We start from the raw sequence: 18,561 nt of genomic DNA, 5'->3' as shown, positions 1-18,561 counted from the left end.
CACAAAACCCATGCCCCAGGAAGAGGTGGGGAGGAGTCACAACAAAAATGAGTCACAATGAAGATCCTGAAGACAAGGGGCCCCTCAAGCCTTCACTGGAGAAGCAAGGGTCTTCAGGAGTGCTTGGTGATGGAGAATCTGTCTACATTCAGTCTTAAGAATCCTCTTAAGGTTTCCCCAAGCTTGGCATCCTGGGAAACAGCTGACATAACATAAAAAACTTCACATTTCCAGGAGCTGCAGAAAATGACAGTAAATATAACATTTATTTTAATTTCCTTTCATTAATAACAAAAAAGGAAGTTAATTTGGATTTTGGGATGTTTTTCTCTTTCCTTCCATACTGTTCCTCTGTCCCTGTCACCACCAGTTGCTACCACAGAAAACTATGCACACACTATGCACACACTAGCCGTTTGGGGGCACACCTTTCTCCCCTGCAGCATGAAGCCATCATGAGAAAAAAGCACAGCGCTTACCATCTCAATAGAGACGTGGTCGTTTCTAAGCGGAATGGAGATCTGAAGGAAATGAGTATTGAGGAGGGAGGGATGGGAGACATGGGGCAAGGGTATAGGGGTGCCAAGGATACGCTAAGAGAGACCGACCGCCAGAGGGAGACAAGGGGTGCAACCATGGCCCTTCAGCTCCAGGCAACCTTATCAAGGGACTTACCTCATTTAGCTACCTCATTTTTTCCCTCGGGCATAATGACACTATTGTCATAGTGTTATTGTGGAGAACAAATGAGAATCTGATTAAATAGCTCTTATCACAACATCTAGCACAGAGCAAGCACCCCATAAATGGGTTACGCTCATGCCTCAGAGAGTGGAGTCTCTACAGCAAGAGTGACTGACTACTAATCTAATCTCTGTATGTTCCACTGCCAAGGCCAATCACTGCCTAGTTTGGTCTATCCCTTCTAGAAACAAGACATGGTGTGACAGCATATGTTTGTAATCCCACAAGACTGAGACAAGTTCAAGGCCAGCCTGAACTACTTGGTGAGACTGTGCGGGGAGGAGAGTGAGCTCTGGTACCGCTACCAACACACCAGGCATCTAACTAAAAACCCATAGGAACAGGAAAAACTGGTGATGCTGGCTTCCTCGGTGAAGGGAAGGTGTCAGGCTTAAAGACTTCATTGTACCCTTTTCCCATCAAATTAGCTTGCAACTTGAGGCCATCTGAGTCAGAAGGAAGGTGGCAACAGGCAGAAGCAATCACAGCAGATTCGGGATGCTCATGGAGTAAGGGACAAGCAGAGGATGCAGATGCATCAGGTGGCAGCTAACTGGGGACCCTGGATAAGAGCAACGGGAGAGAGACGAATATGCACCCAGCATGATAAGGATTATCCTAGGGTGGTGTGGGCTGCCTGAGCTTTCGGGAAAACTGATCTAAATAGCATGCTGTCAGTTTTAAGCTCTGGGTGGGATGCCAGCAGTCAGTGGAATATAAGGAAAGAGGAGATGACTGGAGCCCAAACTACATTCATTCTGGGCATGTGTTCAGTCAAAGATTCGTCCTTTAGAGGGTGTGTGTGTGTGTGTGTGTGTGTGTGTGTGTGTGTGTGTTTGGGGGTGGTATTATCCCCATTTAAAGAAAGCGAGGCTCACAAACATTAACTCTTCAAAGTGGCACAGAAGGCACTGGAGGGAACTGGGAATGGAGTCCTGATGAGTCACAGCCCCAGCCTTCGCACTCTCCACTCTCAGACACTGGCCTCTCCACCTTCTCTTAATGGTGTAACTCCTGGTTAGACCATCACCACCAGCAGAAGTGAAGACACGCAGAATTACTTGAAGAGATTCATAGAAAGACTACCAGGAGAAAGGATGAGGGGTTGAAGGGGCCCGGGGTCTGGGAAGCAGGAGCTAGCCAGCCAGGCCTGGGGCAGCTGAGAGTGTTGGGGACCAGAGGCAAGAGCCAGAGTGACAAGAATTTGGAGGGAGAAGAGTAGGTGGCTTATGGTGATGAACAGGAACTTATAGCAAAGAACGGAAGCCTGGAAATCCGATGAGAGGGGTGCTTTGGCTATGCAACTTACTCCACACATGCCACCAGCACCACTTAAGAGACAATTTCAGAACATCTACCTCTTTGGAACGAGCCCCAGTGATCTATAATTTGTCCTTGCAGGCAGAGTGACTCCACAGTGATGACAAATCTAACTGCCAGAAGTTAATAGTCTATTGAAGGTGATACATCAGTGACACCTAATAATGTGTGTGTGAGGAGAGATTCTATTTTGGGGAATGGCCAAGTGGCATTCACGGTCAAGTCTGATGCTGTTGCCCTGGGCTAAGCTGAGCTGGGTCCCTGAGCTCAGTGCCCACATATCCCTTTATCCACCGTGCCAGGCATGCAGGCAGGTAGAGTAGATCCAGTATGATTCACACACCAGCCCTACCACCGCTATGCCAGAGGAATCCGTAGAGGAGTTCCCCAGACACTAACAGCACTCACTAGGAGATGGCAACAGCGCAGCACTGGCCAGAGGGAGGCTCTGGCATGTCTGTGTCCCATTCTACCTGTGCTCTGAATGCGGGAAGGCTAAGGAAGAACGGGATAAAAGCCAGCTCTTTAGAGCAGTCAGGAGACAGGAAAGAAGTCAACGAAAGGTCTCAGTGTTATTTTCATAACGGCAGCATTGAGAAGAGAATGCAGAAAAGGTTAGGATTTTAAAGGCTAGAGGAAGAGCTGAAAGACACAAGGTGCTGGAGATAGACCCAGGCTCACACCTGAAGGCAGACCCACCCTGCAGGATGGCCAGAGATCATGTGGGCCGGCTTCCCACCAGCTGTTAGACCCCAGCACGGTGTAAAACTTGGTGAGGGGAGAAGTGAAGGATGCAGCAATGAAGTTCCTTGCACCTGACACCTGTGTCAAACTGACTCATAAACTGGTAGGTGAGGCAACTAGGGGGTGGGCGCACAAGGTGCTTGATGCAACTACTTTTCTTTGGGATTATAGTCATGAATAGAATGTCTCTTGCAAATAGGGGCTTTATAAAGTGACATCCTGCACTGCATGGGGGATATCAGTAGTGGAGGGGAAGAGGACAAAAAACAACAGAAATTGGTATAGACTTGACTTGGGCTATCGTGACTCTGTATATCAAAAGTGCTTTGTTAGGAAGAATGGGTGAGCCATGTTGGTATATATCTTGTGGAGCATAACATTCAGCAAGCTTCCAAAGACCCTGTACCTTGCCTCGGAGGTTAATAGATTGCATTTTGTGCTCAATATGCACACAAATGTTGTTGTAGTTAAACACACAGTAGTTGCTTGGTGTGCAGTCTTGCCATCCAGGGTTTATTTTATATAACTGGCACATTCGTGATGCTCTGGTGACGGCATCTCCCCATCAGCCATGTGTTGAAGCAGAAGTGGCTGACAGGCTTCTCAGCCAGCCCTACTCTGGGGGCAGCTCCAAGGGTCCCTGCAGCCCTAAACCAGCGTACCTCTGCAGCAGGCTATTGTCCCAGACACAAGAATGACATTGGGAGGTAAATACAAAGGAGCAGATGGTGTGGTAAGGACCCTTAGGCCTGAGAATGACCAGCAACTGAAAGCTGGCTTTCTCTAGCTGGTATGATGTATTTCAGCTCTTAATATCCTACAGAAACCATAGTTTAACATAGTTCAATAAATCCTCTCTCATTGCCCAGAAAATGATTTAGAAGATACCCCATAGGGGTATCACAACCTCAGACATGCAGCTACTGGAAGTTAATTCTTCCAACAAGTCTGGCTCCCTGGGATGAGCAGAGCTGGCTTCCCCTTGAGTTCAGATCCTGTTGGGAAGACCAGGGTGTGGGAATTAACTCAGAGGCAATTGTCTACTCTTTCACGGAACCATTCTACAGAGGAGTCACAGCTTTGGAGCCCTGTCCATGTTTGCTGATACACAGAGGGCTCTTTGTTCCAGCGGACACTTCAGGGATGAGTGCTTGGTACCGTAGGAGAAGTGGGAGCATGTGGTCCGTGGGTGTTAGGGATTGCTCTGCAGCTTTTGTTATCACTGCCCTCACCACCCCTTTGGAGCAGCCAAGCCGGAGTGAAGCAATGCCCCACGCTCCAAAAAATGATGGATGGCCTCCTGCTCCCCAAGGCTGAATTTCCCTTCTGTAGACACCTTAAACTTTACAACGCTCCTACCCCTAACTATGAATTGTGACGAACTCCTGGATCCTGTTCATCCCAAGACCAGATATTTCAGGGTTGAATGCTGAGAAGGGCAGGGAGGAGAGAGAGTATTATTGAACAAGTATCTTTCACGGAGGACCTGAGAAAAACATGTGGCTGGATTTCTTCTGTCCAAACTGTCACTCAGGAGTCCCACTCCTGCTCTCCAGGAAACCCTTTTTCTTGTCTTCCCCCTTTAGAACATTACTCACCTGCTCCCAAGACATCTAAGACATTCGCAGCATGGGCATCTATGCCTCGTCTAAGTGTGGGCAGACAGCACTCCAAAGAGGCTTCCCAGAGTGGGACTCCAGTTCCTCTCCCTATACTCTTTCCAGCACACTGACTCCAAGGGCATCCACTCTCCCCTTTTCTCCACCCAGGCAAACTCTCCTTGCAGGTATAGGGTCATAAGCAAAAAGCTCCAAGATGGCAAAGTTGGGATTGTGTCGTCCCTCCCTCCACTGACTCCTCCCCGAAGACCCTGTCCTACTCGAGGTTCCTCTTCAGGTCCTACAGCCTTGTTTTCCACTTGTCAGAGAGAAAAGCGGACCCTGATCTTTATGCCTAGGCTCTGTGACCAATTCTCCCCCAGGAAGCCCAAACCAAAATGGAGACTAGCTCAATGTAACAGTTGAAGCTTTCTTAGGGTGAACAGGCTTGCCTTGTATTGTTCCCACACACAGCTGGACTGCTGGGGTCACAGTGAGGAACTGTATGTATGGCAGATCCCAGGAAAAGAAAGGTCCTGGACAGACCTTGACACTTTGAAGCACAACTGGAAAGAACCTGAGAGGCACAGAGCAAGCAGACGCTGGAGTGTTTTTTTTTTTTTTTAAACTGTGCTTTATTTAGGGCTAAGCTGGAGAAAGCGTCATCCAATAGTTACAGAAGGTTACAAGGAGTTTCGGGAGTCAGTGTGAAAAGAGCAGTTGACTGAACTGCAGCTGATTTTTTTTTTTTACAACATCTGGACATCCTAAAAGGAGGAGTCAAGAGAAAGAAAAAGAAAACTAAATGAAGTAAAACAACAGAACAGACAGAAAGAAAAGGGAGGAGGCCTGAGAGCAACCAGAATTTTGTCGTTCTAAAGAAAAAAATGGTAGTTCCGAGAGCCCTCTGGCCTCCAGATGAACATCAATGAGAAGCTCTTGAGGCAGAATGCAAAGCAAGTCTTCCCAAGGGTGCAAATAAATTATAATAAATATGTTATACTTTAAAATATATGTGTTCTTAAATAATTCAGTGTTTTTTTCTGATTCTGAGTTTTTTAAGCAATGTCTTTAACTGCTCTAAAGTCATTTACCAAAGATAAATATCGTGCTTTCATTAAATAGTTTCCTTGTTTTTTTCTCTATCATTACAATTAAAAGTCCTACAAAATATGCAAATTTATTTACAGAAAAACAGAGCCGGCATCATTTAAACATCCCTGTTTTTCAAAATTCCTTGTAAACAGTTTCAGAAATTCTTCAAAGATTGTTTGTTTTTCTCTCTCTTGTTTAAGGTTTTGTGTGTGTGTATGTTGTCTAGTTGTTTGAAGATGAAAAGTTCCCAGTTCTCCCTGACCTGGAAAGTCTCCGGAACAAGCACAGAAGGCGAGTGAAGCAGAGGTGAGGAGGGCGGAGAGCGCGCACGCGCACGGCTCCCGAGCGGGCTGGCGGGCGGGCGAAGCGAGAGGCGGCAGGACGCTTCCGGAGAGGCGCTTCCTAGCGGAGGGGCGCTTCCGGCTGGAGCCCGCAGGTCTGGACAGTCCGGCCTGGCCCCTGGGGACCGAGTCCGACAGCACTCGCGGGGAGACGGGATCGATGCTCAGTCTAAACTCTACAGAAGTACAGTCCTACAACATCTGGGATTTTAGCATAACGCTAACTTCTATAAGGTTTTTTTTTCTTTTTTTCTTTTTTATTTTTTTGCTTTCCTCTAATTTTTTTTCTTCTATGATATAGGTATTTTAAACTTTTCCTTTTAAAATTCTGTACAACTATTATGGTTTTAAGAGGGGGGAAGAGTTAGAAGCATTTACAGACTTTTCACAACAATTACCTTGCCTTCGAAGTCCCTTGGTTCCCCACGTGTTCTCACTCTTAACGGATAATGATTTAATATCTTTGTTGCTTTCCCCAAATATCCACCAGTATGTTTATCTTAACAGCTCCATCCAGACATATAATACAGAAAACCATAGGAAAGTTTCAGAGACTTCAATGGGGGTAATCAAAGCGCCTCTCAAAGTATCAAAGAACTAGTATCTTGCTGTTTTAAAAGCGTTGAAGCATTATTTTTTCCTGTTTTTTTTTTGTTCATTTTTAAATTTTTTTATTATTTTTTATTTTTTTATTACATTTTTCATAGAATCGCTCTAAAGCTGTTTCAAGAACAGCCAAAAGGCAGGAAGGAGTTTGGCCTCCATTCCACCCCTAATTGACAGAGCTACACATCTGCAATAAAAAGTTTGGTCCTTTGGTCCCTAAATAGCTAAAGGAATGACAGAGATGCTCAGTGGCGGCCTCCCAGCCGCCTGCTGGGGACCAGGCCCCGCTGCACGCTTGCCTCTGCCTGCCTCGGGCGCCCACGGGCTGGAAAAGCCCCAGGATCGGTTGGCAGCAGCAGTGGCTCTTCCAGTGCCCAGCCCTTCAGCTTCCTCATCTGGGCTCGCGTTATTTTGTTTCAAAGTTGCGGGATTTTGTTTGTTTTATCTCATTTTTCTTTGTCGTCATCATCTTTATGTCATGTGTATTTTTCCCCAAACACGTGCCCTCTGCACTCCATAGACGCTATACTTTCCTTGAAGAAATGTGACAGTCACACAGAGTGTCTGGAGTCTTCAGCTTGATTGGTATTGGCTGATATGTCAAAGGTGTCATCCAACAGTTCTCATTTATAAATAGAGAGAGAAAGAGGTTTGTTTTTAATGTAGCCCGTTCAGCATCCTGCCCTAAAATGAAGAAAATCGGGTCTGATTAAGCCAAGTGTGAAAACACAGAACACATCCAAACACCAATAGGATCCTGCCTCTGGGGAAGATGGGGTTTCTGAGGGATGGTGGGTGGGAAGGAAGAGAGACCAGTATGAGAATTAGTCATGATCATGATACGGCCAGAAGAAATTTGTTCTTCTATTCAGACTGAGAAACCATTGGGCAGTCTAGTGGTGACGGTTAAAGCTGGAGCTTAGATGTTGGAAGAGAATTCTTGATTTGGCTTCCTTAAGAAGGGTTCTGGATTAAGGGACTGCTAGATTTAGAAGAATTTGGGACTGTGGGATATCAATTTGTAATTCAACTTGTCCGAAGGGACCTAGCCCAGATACCATATGTATACAGAAGCCTAGCAAACAAGACAGCAAAAGTGTGGCAGGCCAAACCAATCCTCCCCAGCCCGAGGAAAACTAAGAAAGACAGAGCTAGCTGCTTCTCAGATTTTGCCAAATCCTTGCCCAGTTTCTAACCAAACACTTCTTCCCAAGGTCAGTAACTATTTGCGAGGCTGTGTGTATATATATGTATATCTGGATATATGTGTAGAACATATTCACCTGCACATATGTGTATATACATGGATATGTGTGTATGTGAATGCATCTATGCACACACATATGCACATACACAATACTTTTCTCATACATGCCAGGGAATTTAGAGGAAATTCAGAACTTCCAGGGACTGGATGGGAGAACCTAAAAAAGGTCAAAATAGATTTAATTATCAAACGTAAATAAATTAATTGAAACAGTTCTTGGATTTTGTTTCCAATGGTGGTTTTTGTTTTGCTTTGTTTTTAAGGAAAAAAAAATCATGATCTGACTAGAATCAGAAGGCGAATGCTTAACCATCGTGAATTAACAAATGAGACTCATCTCCATTCTAGCAAGCAGCTTCCACTTATACATGGGGTGACTGGTTACATCAAGAAAACTATAACTGCAAAGCCCCCACTGGAGGGGACAACGTCATGCGTATATCAATCCATGCTGGCAGGTTTTCACACTGTTGGTTCAACAAACAGCAAACCGTACACAGCAGTCTAAACAATTACAACACCAAAGAAAATAATAATCAAATTAAAAAACACTTGTCAAGGACCCTTTTTCAGTTGTAAATAAAAAGATGCATTTTGCTTTTGTTGCTACTGCTTTCTTCCGGACCAACCAAAAATCCCCTCCCATGACCCCAGCCACCCTTCCCGCCCCACATTCAATTTAGCACAAGTGGCTACAATACAAACCTTACAATTTTTACCAGGTTCTCTCTCAGAGACCTCTGGCTTTGAACTCTAGCTTTTTGGCTTAGAATTTTTTTCTTTATCATTTTGTTTCTACAGATATTTTGGTTTTGGTTTTCATAAGGTGAGATTTAAAATAGACTAGCTCGAAAAAGACCAAACCTAGAAAAGTGTCAATTGAAAAAGGCCCCCAAATTTCTAGAAAAAAATAAAATCACAATATTTTCAAGTGCAAGTAAATCAACCACGCAGAAATATTTAAAAATGTTTTCCTTATTTTTAAGAAAAAAAAAAGAATGGTTTATACAGTTAAATGATCCCATGTTTGATAATTGAGGAATTTGTCTTTTAGTTTTACTAATTTTTTTTTGTTTTTTTTCTTTCTCTATGTGACATCTAGAGAAGCATTTAAAAAAAATAAAACGCTGAACAAGAAAAACCAAACAACAGAAAGTAAAACCACTGCAAGCACCAAGAACAAACGAAAATGAGCACAGCAAAAGAGACCGTGGCAGCACAAGGGTTAAGAAAATGCACGTGTGATCATGACTGGCCAATCATCCACGGGTACGACATCCAAGAAAAAACGCTCCAATCACAGCACCTCCACGAAACTTGACGGCAAGTGTCATGCAACCGATTCTTAGCCTTGTTACATGACGCCATCATGTCACACTGTGAACTTTGAGTTGATTTGAACTTACGGATGGGGGACTTTTCTCCACTCTCATGTGATTACGTGAACTTTATTCCTAGCTCAGCGCGAGACTGTGGTGGATTTGACTGGCCCTGGTTGGGTTGTTGGAATTTGGTTGAATGACAAAAGAAGAAAAGATTTATATATATATATTTATATATGTAGAGAGAGAGAGAAAGGGGAACAAGAGAGTGTGGGGAGAGGGAAGGGGTAGGGCAAGTGGGATTAGAGAGGGAGGAGAGACAGGGAAAGGGTTGAGGGTAAAGAAGGGGAAGGAAGAAGTTAAAACAAAATTAAAAGGAAAAATATTTATACAGCACCAGACCACAGCATCAGTCTAAAAGCTTGGATGAGAAAACAGCAGTCAAATCATAGGGGAACCAAAGGGAACTCAAAAGATGGAGGGAGCCAGCAGACAGACAAGGTGAGCACATCAACACATATACACACACAGCTATTTATGCAGACACATGGCACACCGTGAACAGGAGCAGAACCTCACACGGGGCCCCTAAGGGCACCCATCATGCGTTGGGAAGAGGAAGGGGTACAGGCAGTTTGGTGAGGGGGCCAGAAAAAAAATCAGCCCCTCACACCACCATAGCCAGCAAGCAGGTGTCGGGGAGCAAGCTCTGTTAACACCTTTGGTTCCTTCTCCCCCACAAGTAGAGCTCTCCTCACCTGAGGACCTGCAGGGGAGCCAGTGTGCCCTGATGGGCTGTGCACGTGGGCCAGCTGAGTCACCTGAGGCACTCTGCCACCACCACGGTGTAGTCCACCTGGGCAGCACCCTTGGATCCCCACCCATGGATCCCCACCCTTGGAAAAGGCATTCTGGTCCACCGCTACACTCACACTTCCTCACTCTGGCAAACCAATGCCTTTCCTTTACAGTAAATTATATCAAAACCCCTGGTGTCCTGTAAGAGCCTGAGTGCTGCCCATTCCTTTTGTGGTCACCTCATACTGACTGGCTCACCAGCTGCCCAAGCCAAGGTTGCTTCTGTGCTGTGAGGGCCTCTGGCCTGCAGAGGGCTGCAGGGTGGGGCTGCAGAAGGCAGGGTGCTGGCCTTGTCCCCTGTTGCTCTTCCCTTGGTTCTGGACCACTCCTCCATTCTTCCTCTACCCCTTGCCTCCCCAACCTATCATCAGCAGCTTTCCAGGCTGTCCCACCTCCCTGACTGGACCCCTCAGGCTAAGAAGAACTGCTTTGCTCTGTAGGTATCACCATGTTGCTCTCTTCTGGGATACCCTGTGTCAAGGGTCCCTGACCCAACTCCCCTCCTGAGGTTATCTGAGAGCTGGCTCCCTGCTCCCTGTTTCTGTATAACACTCAAGCCTGTGCCAAGACCTTCACATTCTCTGTCTCCAGAGTCTTCAACCCACCAGCCCCTGTGAAGTACACTTCCAATCTCTGTCTTGGTTTCCTTAAGAGTGGAAGGGAAGCCTGGACTTTCACAATGGTACTGTAACTAATAAACTGCGTTTGCCCGGCAACTGGGCGCACACATGGCCTCCAGCTCAACCTTCCCAGAGGCACTCCCCAGCAACCCTGCCTGTCAGGTCACGCTGGATTCTTTGCTTTTCTAGCATCAGGCCTCTCTTTCAGGTGCCCACTGCATCCTGACTGCATTCCCAGCCCCTCAGAGAAGCCCTCCCTGCTAGGCTGCCTGGTTAGAGAAGCAGAAGAACTAAGGAGCACATTGCCATCAGGTGTCAGCTCTGAAAACTGCAGTGAGAAGTCACACTGGGTCTAGATCTGAACTCCCTACCTGAGTCCACTGTTCGTTTCCCCTTAAGCTTCAGTCCAGCTGCCCCGGGGTGCCAGGCACTGCCCTTGCCATGTGGACTCAGACCTGAATGTATACAGCTCCTCTTCTCCAAGCCCTACCAGGGAAGCCTCTCATACAGCCTTCATCTCTCCTACACTGGGCCACAGACACAATACAGTCCCATTCGTATCCATCCCCCAAGGAGGGCTACCTCACAGAGCACAACCCTAGAGGTGATAATACGGTCCTGACCAGCATGGGTAAGCTGAGATCAAGTCTGGAACGTTCTGGTCCACCAGCCTGAACCATCTAAAATAGCTTGGCTCTAGCCATAAAAGACCCGGACATTAAGCTATAGTCCAGACTTGCACAGGCTGGGTGGGGATATACCAGGCCCAAACAGCCAGTGGAGATAGGAAACCAGCAAGGGAGGAGAGCCTTGCTGTCCCCAGCCTTGACCCTACCCTATTGGGGCCTCAGTCTGTGGAACCAAACCTAGCCATGTTGCCTAGCTACCTAGCTACCTTGCTTGAATCTCTCTTCTCCAAACATGCATCACAGTGGCTCTGACTTGGCCTTGCACAATCCCATCTTACTACTACAGGGTGACCACCTCGCTGCTCCCAGCTTTACCTGGTCCCTCAAGCCTCCCTTGACCTGTGACAGTACATCCTCGGAGTCGCCTCTGTGGGTGTGCTCTTTCCTCCTATTGGCTGCCCCTCAGCTGCTTTGAATAGCCCTGCCTTCTCTCAGAACCCTTCTACTACAGCCTCCAACCTCTTGGGCTGCAAAGGCAGTGGCACTAAATACTCTCTGCATGAAAACTACAAGCGCATCTTGATAGCGGCTTAAGACTGTGTGTCCTAGGGGGGAGGCAGGCAGATGGCTGAGATGAGGGCAATAGTTTTCCATTCTCCCTATTTGGAGGGAGCTAGGCTTCTGGACTCAAATTTTGGCTCCATTGCTCACTGGCTGATGGGCAAGTCACTTAATCCCTCTGTGCTCACCTGTGAGGGAAGAATTCTGGTATTTCCCGCTGGATAGGGAATCATGGCTGGTAGCTACACGTTACCAACTGTTGCCTGTCAGAGCAATGCCTGGTCTATGAAAGTCTGTGGTGGTCATCACAACCTTTGTATTTACTGGTGGAAGGACTCCTCCCAAGTCTGAGTGCCAGCTGGATCTGTCCACCCTCTGGTCCACTTCTTACTTACTTCATGTCCCACACAACACACTTGCCTTTTTCCATTCTGCATCTAGGAATTTCTGACTTAGAGGTTCTACCCTTGCTTAGGCAATAAGGGAATGACCAGAGTTGCTAGCAAAGATGCCCTCAGGCACCTCCAAATCCTCCCTCTGATAAGCTCCACAATCGTGGTTTCATTAGCAAGGAAGCAGAAGCCTAGGCATGCACCTTGGAGTACACTCTCTATTCCAGGAAGTGTGTTCAATGTCCAGGAAGAGCTTTGTGACTTCGTCTGTGAGAGCAAACCCATCTGCTGGCTGCACCTTGGTGCCTGTGCGCGCAGGACTCTGGGATGTAACCTTCTCATCTCTGTATCCTCAGTCCCAACACCCAGCACAAAATAGTGCTCAGATTCTGTGAACCAACATGCCTGCATGTACTAATACGGCAGAAACTGGCAGAGCTGGGAAGTGAGGTCAGAGTCAAGCTTTGCTCTTTCAGGCTTACAGAGTGTGGGCTAAAGTTCACAGAGAGAGAAAAGATCCCCTGTTTCAGCTGGTGCAGAAGGCTCTTCTGCTGGTGCCTGTACCCCTGCAGGGAAGTGTGAAATGACAGGAGAGACTGGGAATCTGAGAGCTCCCTCCCACACTCCTGATCCTGAACCTCCACCTAATGGCTTAACTCTCACATGCCTCATCTTTCTTACAGACTCTCTGTTCTCTATCACTAGGGACGAACTGTGGGTGTCTCCCCAGGGTCCTCTCCCATTCCACACCTTCTAATGTGTCAAGAATAGCATCTTTGGCTCTACCTTCAAATTATGTCAGCATCCACAGTGCCTGCCCTGCCCTGGACTGAGGTCAACACGGCAGGTCTGAGCTGCAGCAGCCCGTGCAGCCTAGGAGCAGGCTACCCCAGGTCCCCTGAACACCTCTCCAACTTCAGAGGAAGCCCAAATCTACACCGTGGCCTTCAGGGTCTCTCCCACTTCTCAGCCCTCCCTGCAACACCTTCAGCCCCCTGCTAGCTCTTCAGACGTGCTGCCCCTGACCTTGCCCCAGAGGAAGGACACTCATCCCCAGATGCTCCCTCCAACACCTTCTGTAATCCACTCCAACATCAGCTCGGGCAGGCCTGACAATTCTGACTGTGTTTCTTTAGTCCGGCTTCCGTTCACACACCCGCCAATTCTAGGTAATCTATCTCCAACTTCCTTACACACACAACACAGTGCCTGAGGCACAGTACTGCTGAATAAAAGGAGGAAGGGGTGGGGTGGAGCAATCTGAGCTAGAAGAGGTCTCGCGTGACCTTCATCTCTGGTCTCAGTGATTAAGCTGAGGATTGCTGGGGAGGGTGGCATCAAAGGAACTGGCAGAGGTGGACCTGATAGACTAGCATTCCTTCCGTTCTTTTCCCAGTAATATGCTGTACCCAGGAGAACACTTAACCCAAAAAAAAGAGTGGCTAACTACCTCTGGTCACCAGGCAGGGTTCCCACTCCCAACTTTGTTCCCTCCCTTCCTTAGCTGAGTGTCCTCCTGCTGTGTTTCTTGCTAAAATTCCTTTGAAAAATCCCTGACCCTCCAGCCCTGGCTAAGCTACGGCAGCTACAGGAACAAGCTGCCAGCAAACCTGGGCGTACAAAAGCCAGGGAGTCTGGGAGAAGGCTCAACCTGAGGGTCTCTCTCACTGCAGAACCTGAGCTTGCCATCTGCCCAACCAGGGTCCCTGTCTAATAGGACCACAATGGAAGCCTGAAGGCGCAGGCCCAAGGCTCTGCTCACCTTCACAGAGGTGAAGGTTCCTAGCTTCTACACTTCGTGCTCGGGAAACAGAGGGGATGACCAAGCCTGGTTCTGCCAGGATGACCTTAGTCCTATGCTTATAATGTAGGCTTTGAGCCAGGAGCAGGTTGATCAGGGCGCATCGGGTCCAAGGCACAGGTGAAGGCCGGGCGCAGGAAGGCCCGAGTAGGCGACGGGTCCATCCAAACCTCCCGGCCCTACGCCCCGCTGCCCCTGGTTACCTGTGCGAGTCCTGGTCTCCCCCGGGGGACGCTCCCGCCGGCGCTCAGTACGGGCGATTGGCGTCTTTGGGCCGCTTCAGCTGCACCTTGAGCCTCTTCATGCCTATCTGAAAGCCGTTCATGGCCTGGATGGCGGTCTGCGCGCTGGCCGGGTTGTCGAAGCTCACGAAGCCTGGCGAGACACGAGGGACCAGGGCCTGGGTTTCCACGGGGCCGCCCGGGGCCGCTGCGGGCGGGAGGGGAGGGGAGGGGCGGGGCTCGAGGCTCCGCCCCCGGCCCGGCCCGGCCTCAGCCCCGCCCCGACGCCCGCAGGCCCCTCCCGGCCTGGCGCCCGGGCCCGGGCTCGGCTGCTCCTTGGCTCCCGGTGACGCCGGCGCCCACCCACCCCCCACCCCGGCCGGCCCGCCACCTCGGCCCTCTCCTCCCGCGGGAGAGGGCGGACACACCTGCGGGCGGAGGAGCTTATTGCACACTGTCCTCCCTGACAGGAGGGGGCCTGGCAGCGGGAGGGCACGGGGTGCCGGCCTGGGGAGAGAGAGGAGTGCGAGGGCCGGGAGGGAGGAACGTCGGGGAAGCCATTCCACCGCCCGGTCACCCCCCCAACCCCGCCTCACCCCTGGGGCTGTGCGCAGCCCTCGCCGTTGTGGGAAGCTCCCTGGCTAAACACACAAATGTGACTTGTCCTGCACCAGCAGCCTTTCCTAGGGATGAGTAGCGCCTTCCACTACTGTTATGCTCTGCTTCACTTGTGACCTGCAGATAGCCCAGATTGTGGCTTAGGTTGGGGAGTAGCCTCTGAATGCATTTCCTCAGTTCCCTAATTGGCACTTGAGAAAGGGGTTTCTGTGATCCACTGGGCCAGGCTACTAGGGACCAGAATTAGGGGCGTCAAGTAAAAGCACTCCCTCTTGCCACCAACACTGCAGGAAATAAATAAACCTTCAGAGCTTTGTTTAATTCATCTGTTCCAGAGGCGTATTTTCTGTAAAAATGGACTTAGACCCTATAAAACACATGAAGCCCAGCTTGGCTGAGATGGCCAGGCTATACACAGAACATGGTTGTCCACAGATGGCTGTGAGATAGGTTAAAAAAAAAAGAAGAAGAAAGAAAAAAGAGTATGGGGGCCAGAAGCCATGCAAAGTAGCTGCTTTCCTGAATATTTGCTGTGTATCTTGGGCCTGCCCTGACTGCATCCTGAGTTAACTACACCCTTGCTCTCTCCTGACCTTTTCTCTCTCTCTCCCAGACACTGTCTGCATCTGGCTCTCCTCTCTTCCTGCTTTGCTCAGTTTATTCATGCAGTCATGTATCATGAGAGATGAGGGAAAGGGTGTTCTGTGTCTCACTTGTGCACGTGTGCATGCATAAGTGATTAGAGTCAGGCTCAGAGTGAAAAAACCAGCATCAACATGTACCAAAGCAGGTGGCCACTAGCCTCCAGTCTCGCATCCCCTCCAGCCATCTCCCTCCACTGACCTGTGTGTCTGATGACTCCAGAGTGGGAGTGGGAGTCTGTTTTTACTGCTGTCCCCCAAGCTAACTAGGGAAGGAGAGCGAAGCTAAGCCCTGGCCCCACCTGACTGCATCCACTCTCCGCTCTCACAGTGCACCTCTGGCACTGACTCTAGGGGGACACTCAGATTCTGTAGGTCTTTCTGGAGGAAAGAAGGGCAAAGCTGAGAGGAGAGGGAGGACCTCAGAGCTGTCTAGGGTGAAGCCAAAAGGAGGGATGGCCATTGGGTAGAAGTTTGCAGGAAACAGCAGCCCAGCTTCCTGGAAAGGCATGTGCTTTCTGGGAGCTAAGGATCTGGAAGTGTTTCTGAGCTCGGGGAACAGGCCCCCCTCATCTAGTTTCACTAGGCAACTAGCCAGTAGAGCAAGGGCTTCTGTGAGAAGACTGGGGCTCTGGACACTACATCCCTTGTTTACTGCTTTCCTTTGCCAGACAGCCTCCTACCCCACCTTCAGGAAGTTCCTGCCTCCCAAACACTGAAAAGCCTCAGAGGTAGGATGTTTTCCTTCCAAAGTAGGGGCCTTTGTGCTATACATTCCCTCATGAAGCTCTGGGAGGCTTATGCTGCCTCTGAGGGGTGCACGTTAGCACGGGACCGTGATTACAGCCATATGGTTTTTATAAGAAAAGAGACTGTGGCCCTTTCAGAAGGTCTGTTCAGCCATGCCTTTGTATTTCCAACTCATAGACCCCTTACAGGACCCCTCAGGGACAACTGTCACATCCCTAGTTCATAAATCAGGGCACTGAGGCTCGGAGCGCCCAATGGCTTGCCCGTGAGTGGTCACTGAAGGTCTGGCCGTAAAGGTCTCTGATAAAGGGAAGGAGGCTGTCCTGTAGGAGTCAGCCAGGAGACCCGAGTGGCTTAAGGGGGGGCAGGGGCAAGACAGAAGCCTAAGGAGAGAAGAAGGAATCAAGTAGAGGTGTATGGTCAGGGTCTCAAAAGAAAAGAAAAGGAAACCTTGGTCCTGGAGAGCGTAAGTGGTCTAAGGGACGAAGCAGTCATTTTGGAGGTACACACTGCAGAAATGACTTTGAAAATCGGGTTGTTTCCATAGGGACAGACAATAAGTCACATGTGATGTGGCTAGAGGCTCCTAGTGGTGGTCTTTATGTGATGTTTGTGGCGTAAATGACATTTGGAGAGTAGAGCACGAATGGAACTGGCTTCCAGTTTGGTTTTATATACATCATCTTAATTCATAAAGAGACGTGCCAGTCGGTAGGGAGAGGCACAGCTATGTGTTCTTCTCTTTGCTTTTCATAGCCAAGGAGACATAAGATGCTGGGGCAGCCCTGTGTGATTGGAGAAAAATGGGTTTTCTGTCATAGCTGCCAGAGGGGAGGGAGGGCACGATGGTGTCAAGATCTTGACTCTCCTGGGAGACACACCCTGAGTCCCCAAGCTTTTTGTGATCGCATACTGGAAAGCCCTCAATACTTCATGCTTCCTGGTGCTTGGCCAGTCTGTGCTACCTTCCCTACAGTATACATCCCTACATTCCCTGGCCATCACAGTTTGTGCTGCCTTCCCTACAATGTACATCCCTATGTTTCCTGGCCATTACAGGCTCCCACTCTCTCCTCCTACACACAGAATCTGAGAGTCACGTGAAGTTTTGGCAGACTCAGCTCTGGCTCCATGTATGGCACTCCATGGGCTCTATACTCTTATCCCTTGGGGACTCACAAGTAGATACTGCCCTAAAAGGATGTTCTGATGGAAAATGAAAAGGAGGGGGATGGGTCAAGAAGGAGCTGAAAGAAGAAGTGTGAGCATGAGAGAGGATCCCATGAGATCTGGACCTATCTGGATAAGAGTGCTGAATTTATAAAACAGGAGTCAAAGACTCCCCACAGAATGGCAGAAGTCTAGCGCAGTCCTCCCTCTCCTGTACTGTGAGCCCTCTCATCTCCTGAACCCTCATCTCCTGCCCCCTGCCTCTTCTCATTCCAGCCTCCTGCTTTCCTTATTGCTCATTGCTTGGTACTCAGCCTAGCTCGCTGCTGCTACAGAGCTATTGTGCTCAGAACGTAGACTTCCTGAGAGCAGTCTCCTCCTGGCTCCCCAACAATGCCCACTCTGGTGGCCTGAAGTGGGTGTAAGGGTGGGGTCTCTGCATGGCATGCGAGGAGCAAGGAATGGGGCAGACACGGGAAAGGTGGCGGGACAGAAAGATGGAGAGAGGGCTAAGGGGGCAGGTAGGGAGAGCCTCCTCAGGCTGACTGACCATTGGATCCTTCACCCGAGGGCTCGAGCCAGACTCTCTGAGCACGGGAGGCTGCTGGGAAGAGGAATGGACTCTGGCTCTACATGCTACACTCCCACCCCCACCCACAGTGCCCCCTTCCCTGTCTTGCTGGCTGCAGCTGGGCTTTGGGGCTAGCAAGGGATTTCTTGGCCGGAAGTGGGGGGTGGGAGCCACGTGAGTGTGAATAAGGAAAGCCGAGAAGCCAGAGGAAGAGCAGAACAGAAGAAAAGGACTGAGAGATGGAAGCTGGGCCCAGGAGCACCTGGGGCAGTGTGAAGGAGCAGGAGGAGTCGGTGGGAGCAGCCCCCATCCTAGGTGAAGCTGAATGGTTTGTTATCTTTACCCACCAAAGCATTTACTTTGGTTAGTCGCCCGATCCACAAACACTTTCGAGGAGATGACATTACCGAAAGGGAGGAACATCTGCATCAGCTCAGCGTCCCCAAACTCCTGGGGCAGATGGTAGATGAGCAGGTTACAGCCCTCGGGCCCTGCGGTAGGGGAGGGGAGGGGCAGGGAGGAGGGGTGGCAGGGTGGGGAAAAGAGAGAGACAGAGGAAAGGTGAGTTAGGCCATGCAGCAGGGAGAGAGGGCGGGGCTAGGAGGTGGAGGCTCTTTCCCAGTCCAGGAGCTACTCCCCAAAACAGAGAGAGTTTACTGAGCCCCTAATATGAGCTCCAATCTCTTCTGGGC

General features: G+C 49.4%; 1 protein-coding gene across 48 annotated transcripts in view; it reads right to left on the bottom strand.

The window, feature by feature from the left end:
- Positions 1 to 5,016: 5,016 nt before the first annotated feature.
- Positions 5,017 to 18,561, bottom strand: part of LOC121453246 (CUGBP Elav-like family member 4) — a 275,079-nt gene continuing 261,534 nt past the window's right edge. For 13 of the 48 annotated variants that reach the window (XM_041659794.1, XM_041659808.1, XM_041659809.1 and 10 more), the window contains 5 exons: positions 18,217 to 18,360; positions 14,548 to 14,626; positions 14,102 to 14,273; positions 9,122 to 9,206; positions 5,017 to 7,132 (listed from right to left, as the gene is read on the bottom strand). In XM_041659794.1, the coding sequence (XP_041515728.1) occupies positions 9,153 to 9,206; positions 14,102 to 14,273; positions 14,548 to 14,626; positions 18,217 to 18,360 (449 nt within the window). In that variant the 3' untranslated portion in view covers positions 5,017 to 7,132; positions 9,122 to 9,152. Of the gene's footprint in view, positions 7,133 to 9,120; positions 9,207 to 14,101; positions 14,274 to 14,547; positions 14,627 to 18,216; positions 18,361 to 18,561 lie in introns of those variants that run through there. The other 35 variants (XM_041659834.1, XM_041659839.1, XM_041659823.1 and 32 more) reach the window with 6 other exon arrangements.

Source organism: Microtus oregoni, unplaced genomic scaffold (assembly GCF_018167655.1).
Source record: "Microtus oregoni isolate MIOR12 unplaced genomic scaffold, Mior012 000011F_ref0000422, whole genome shotgun sequence".
Lineage (NCBI taxonomy): Eukaryota > Metazoa > Chordata > Mammalia > Rodentia > Cricetidae > Microtus > Microtus oregoni.
This window is presented reverse-complemented; position numbering and strand designations above follow the sequence as displayed.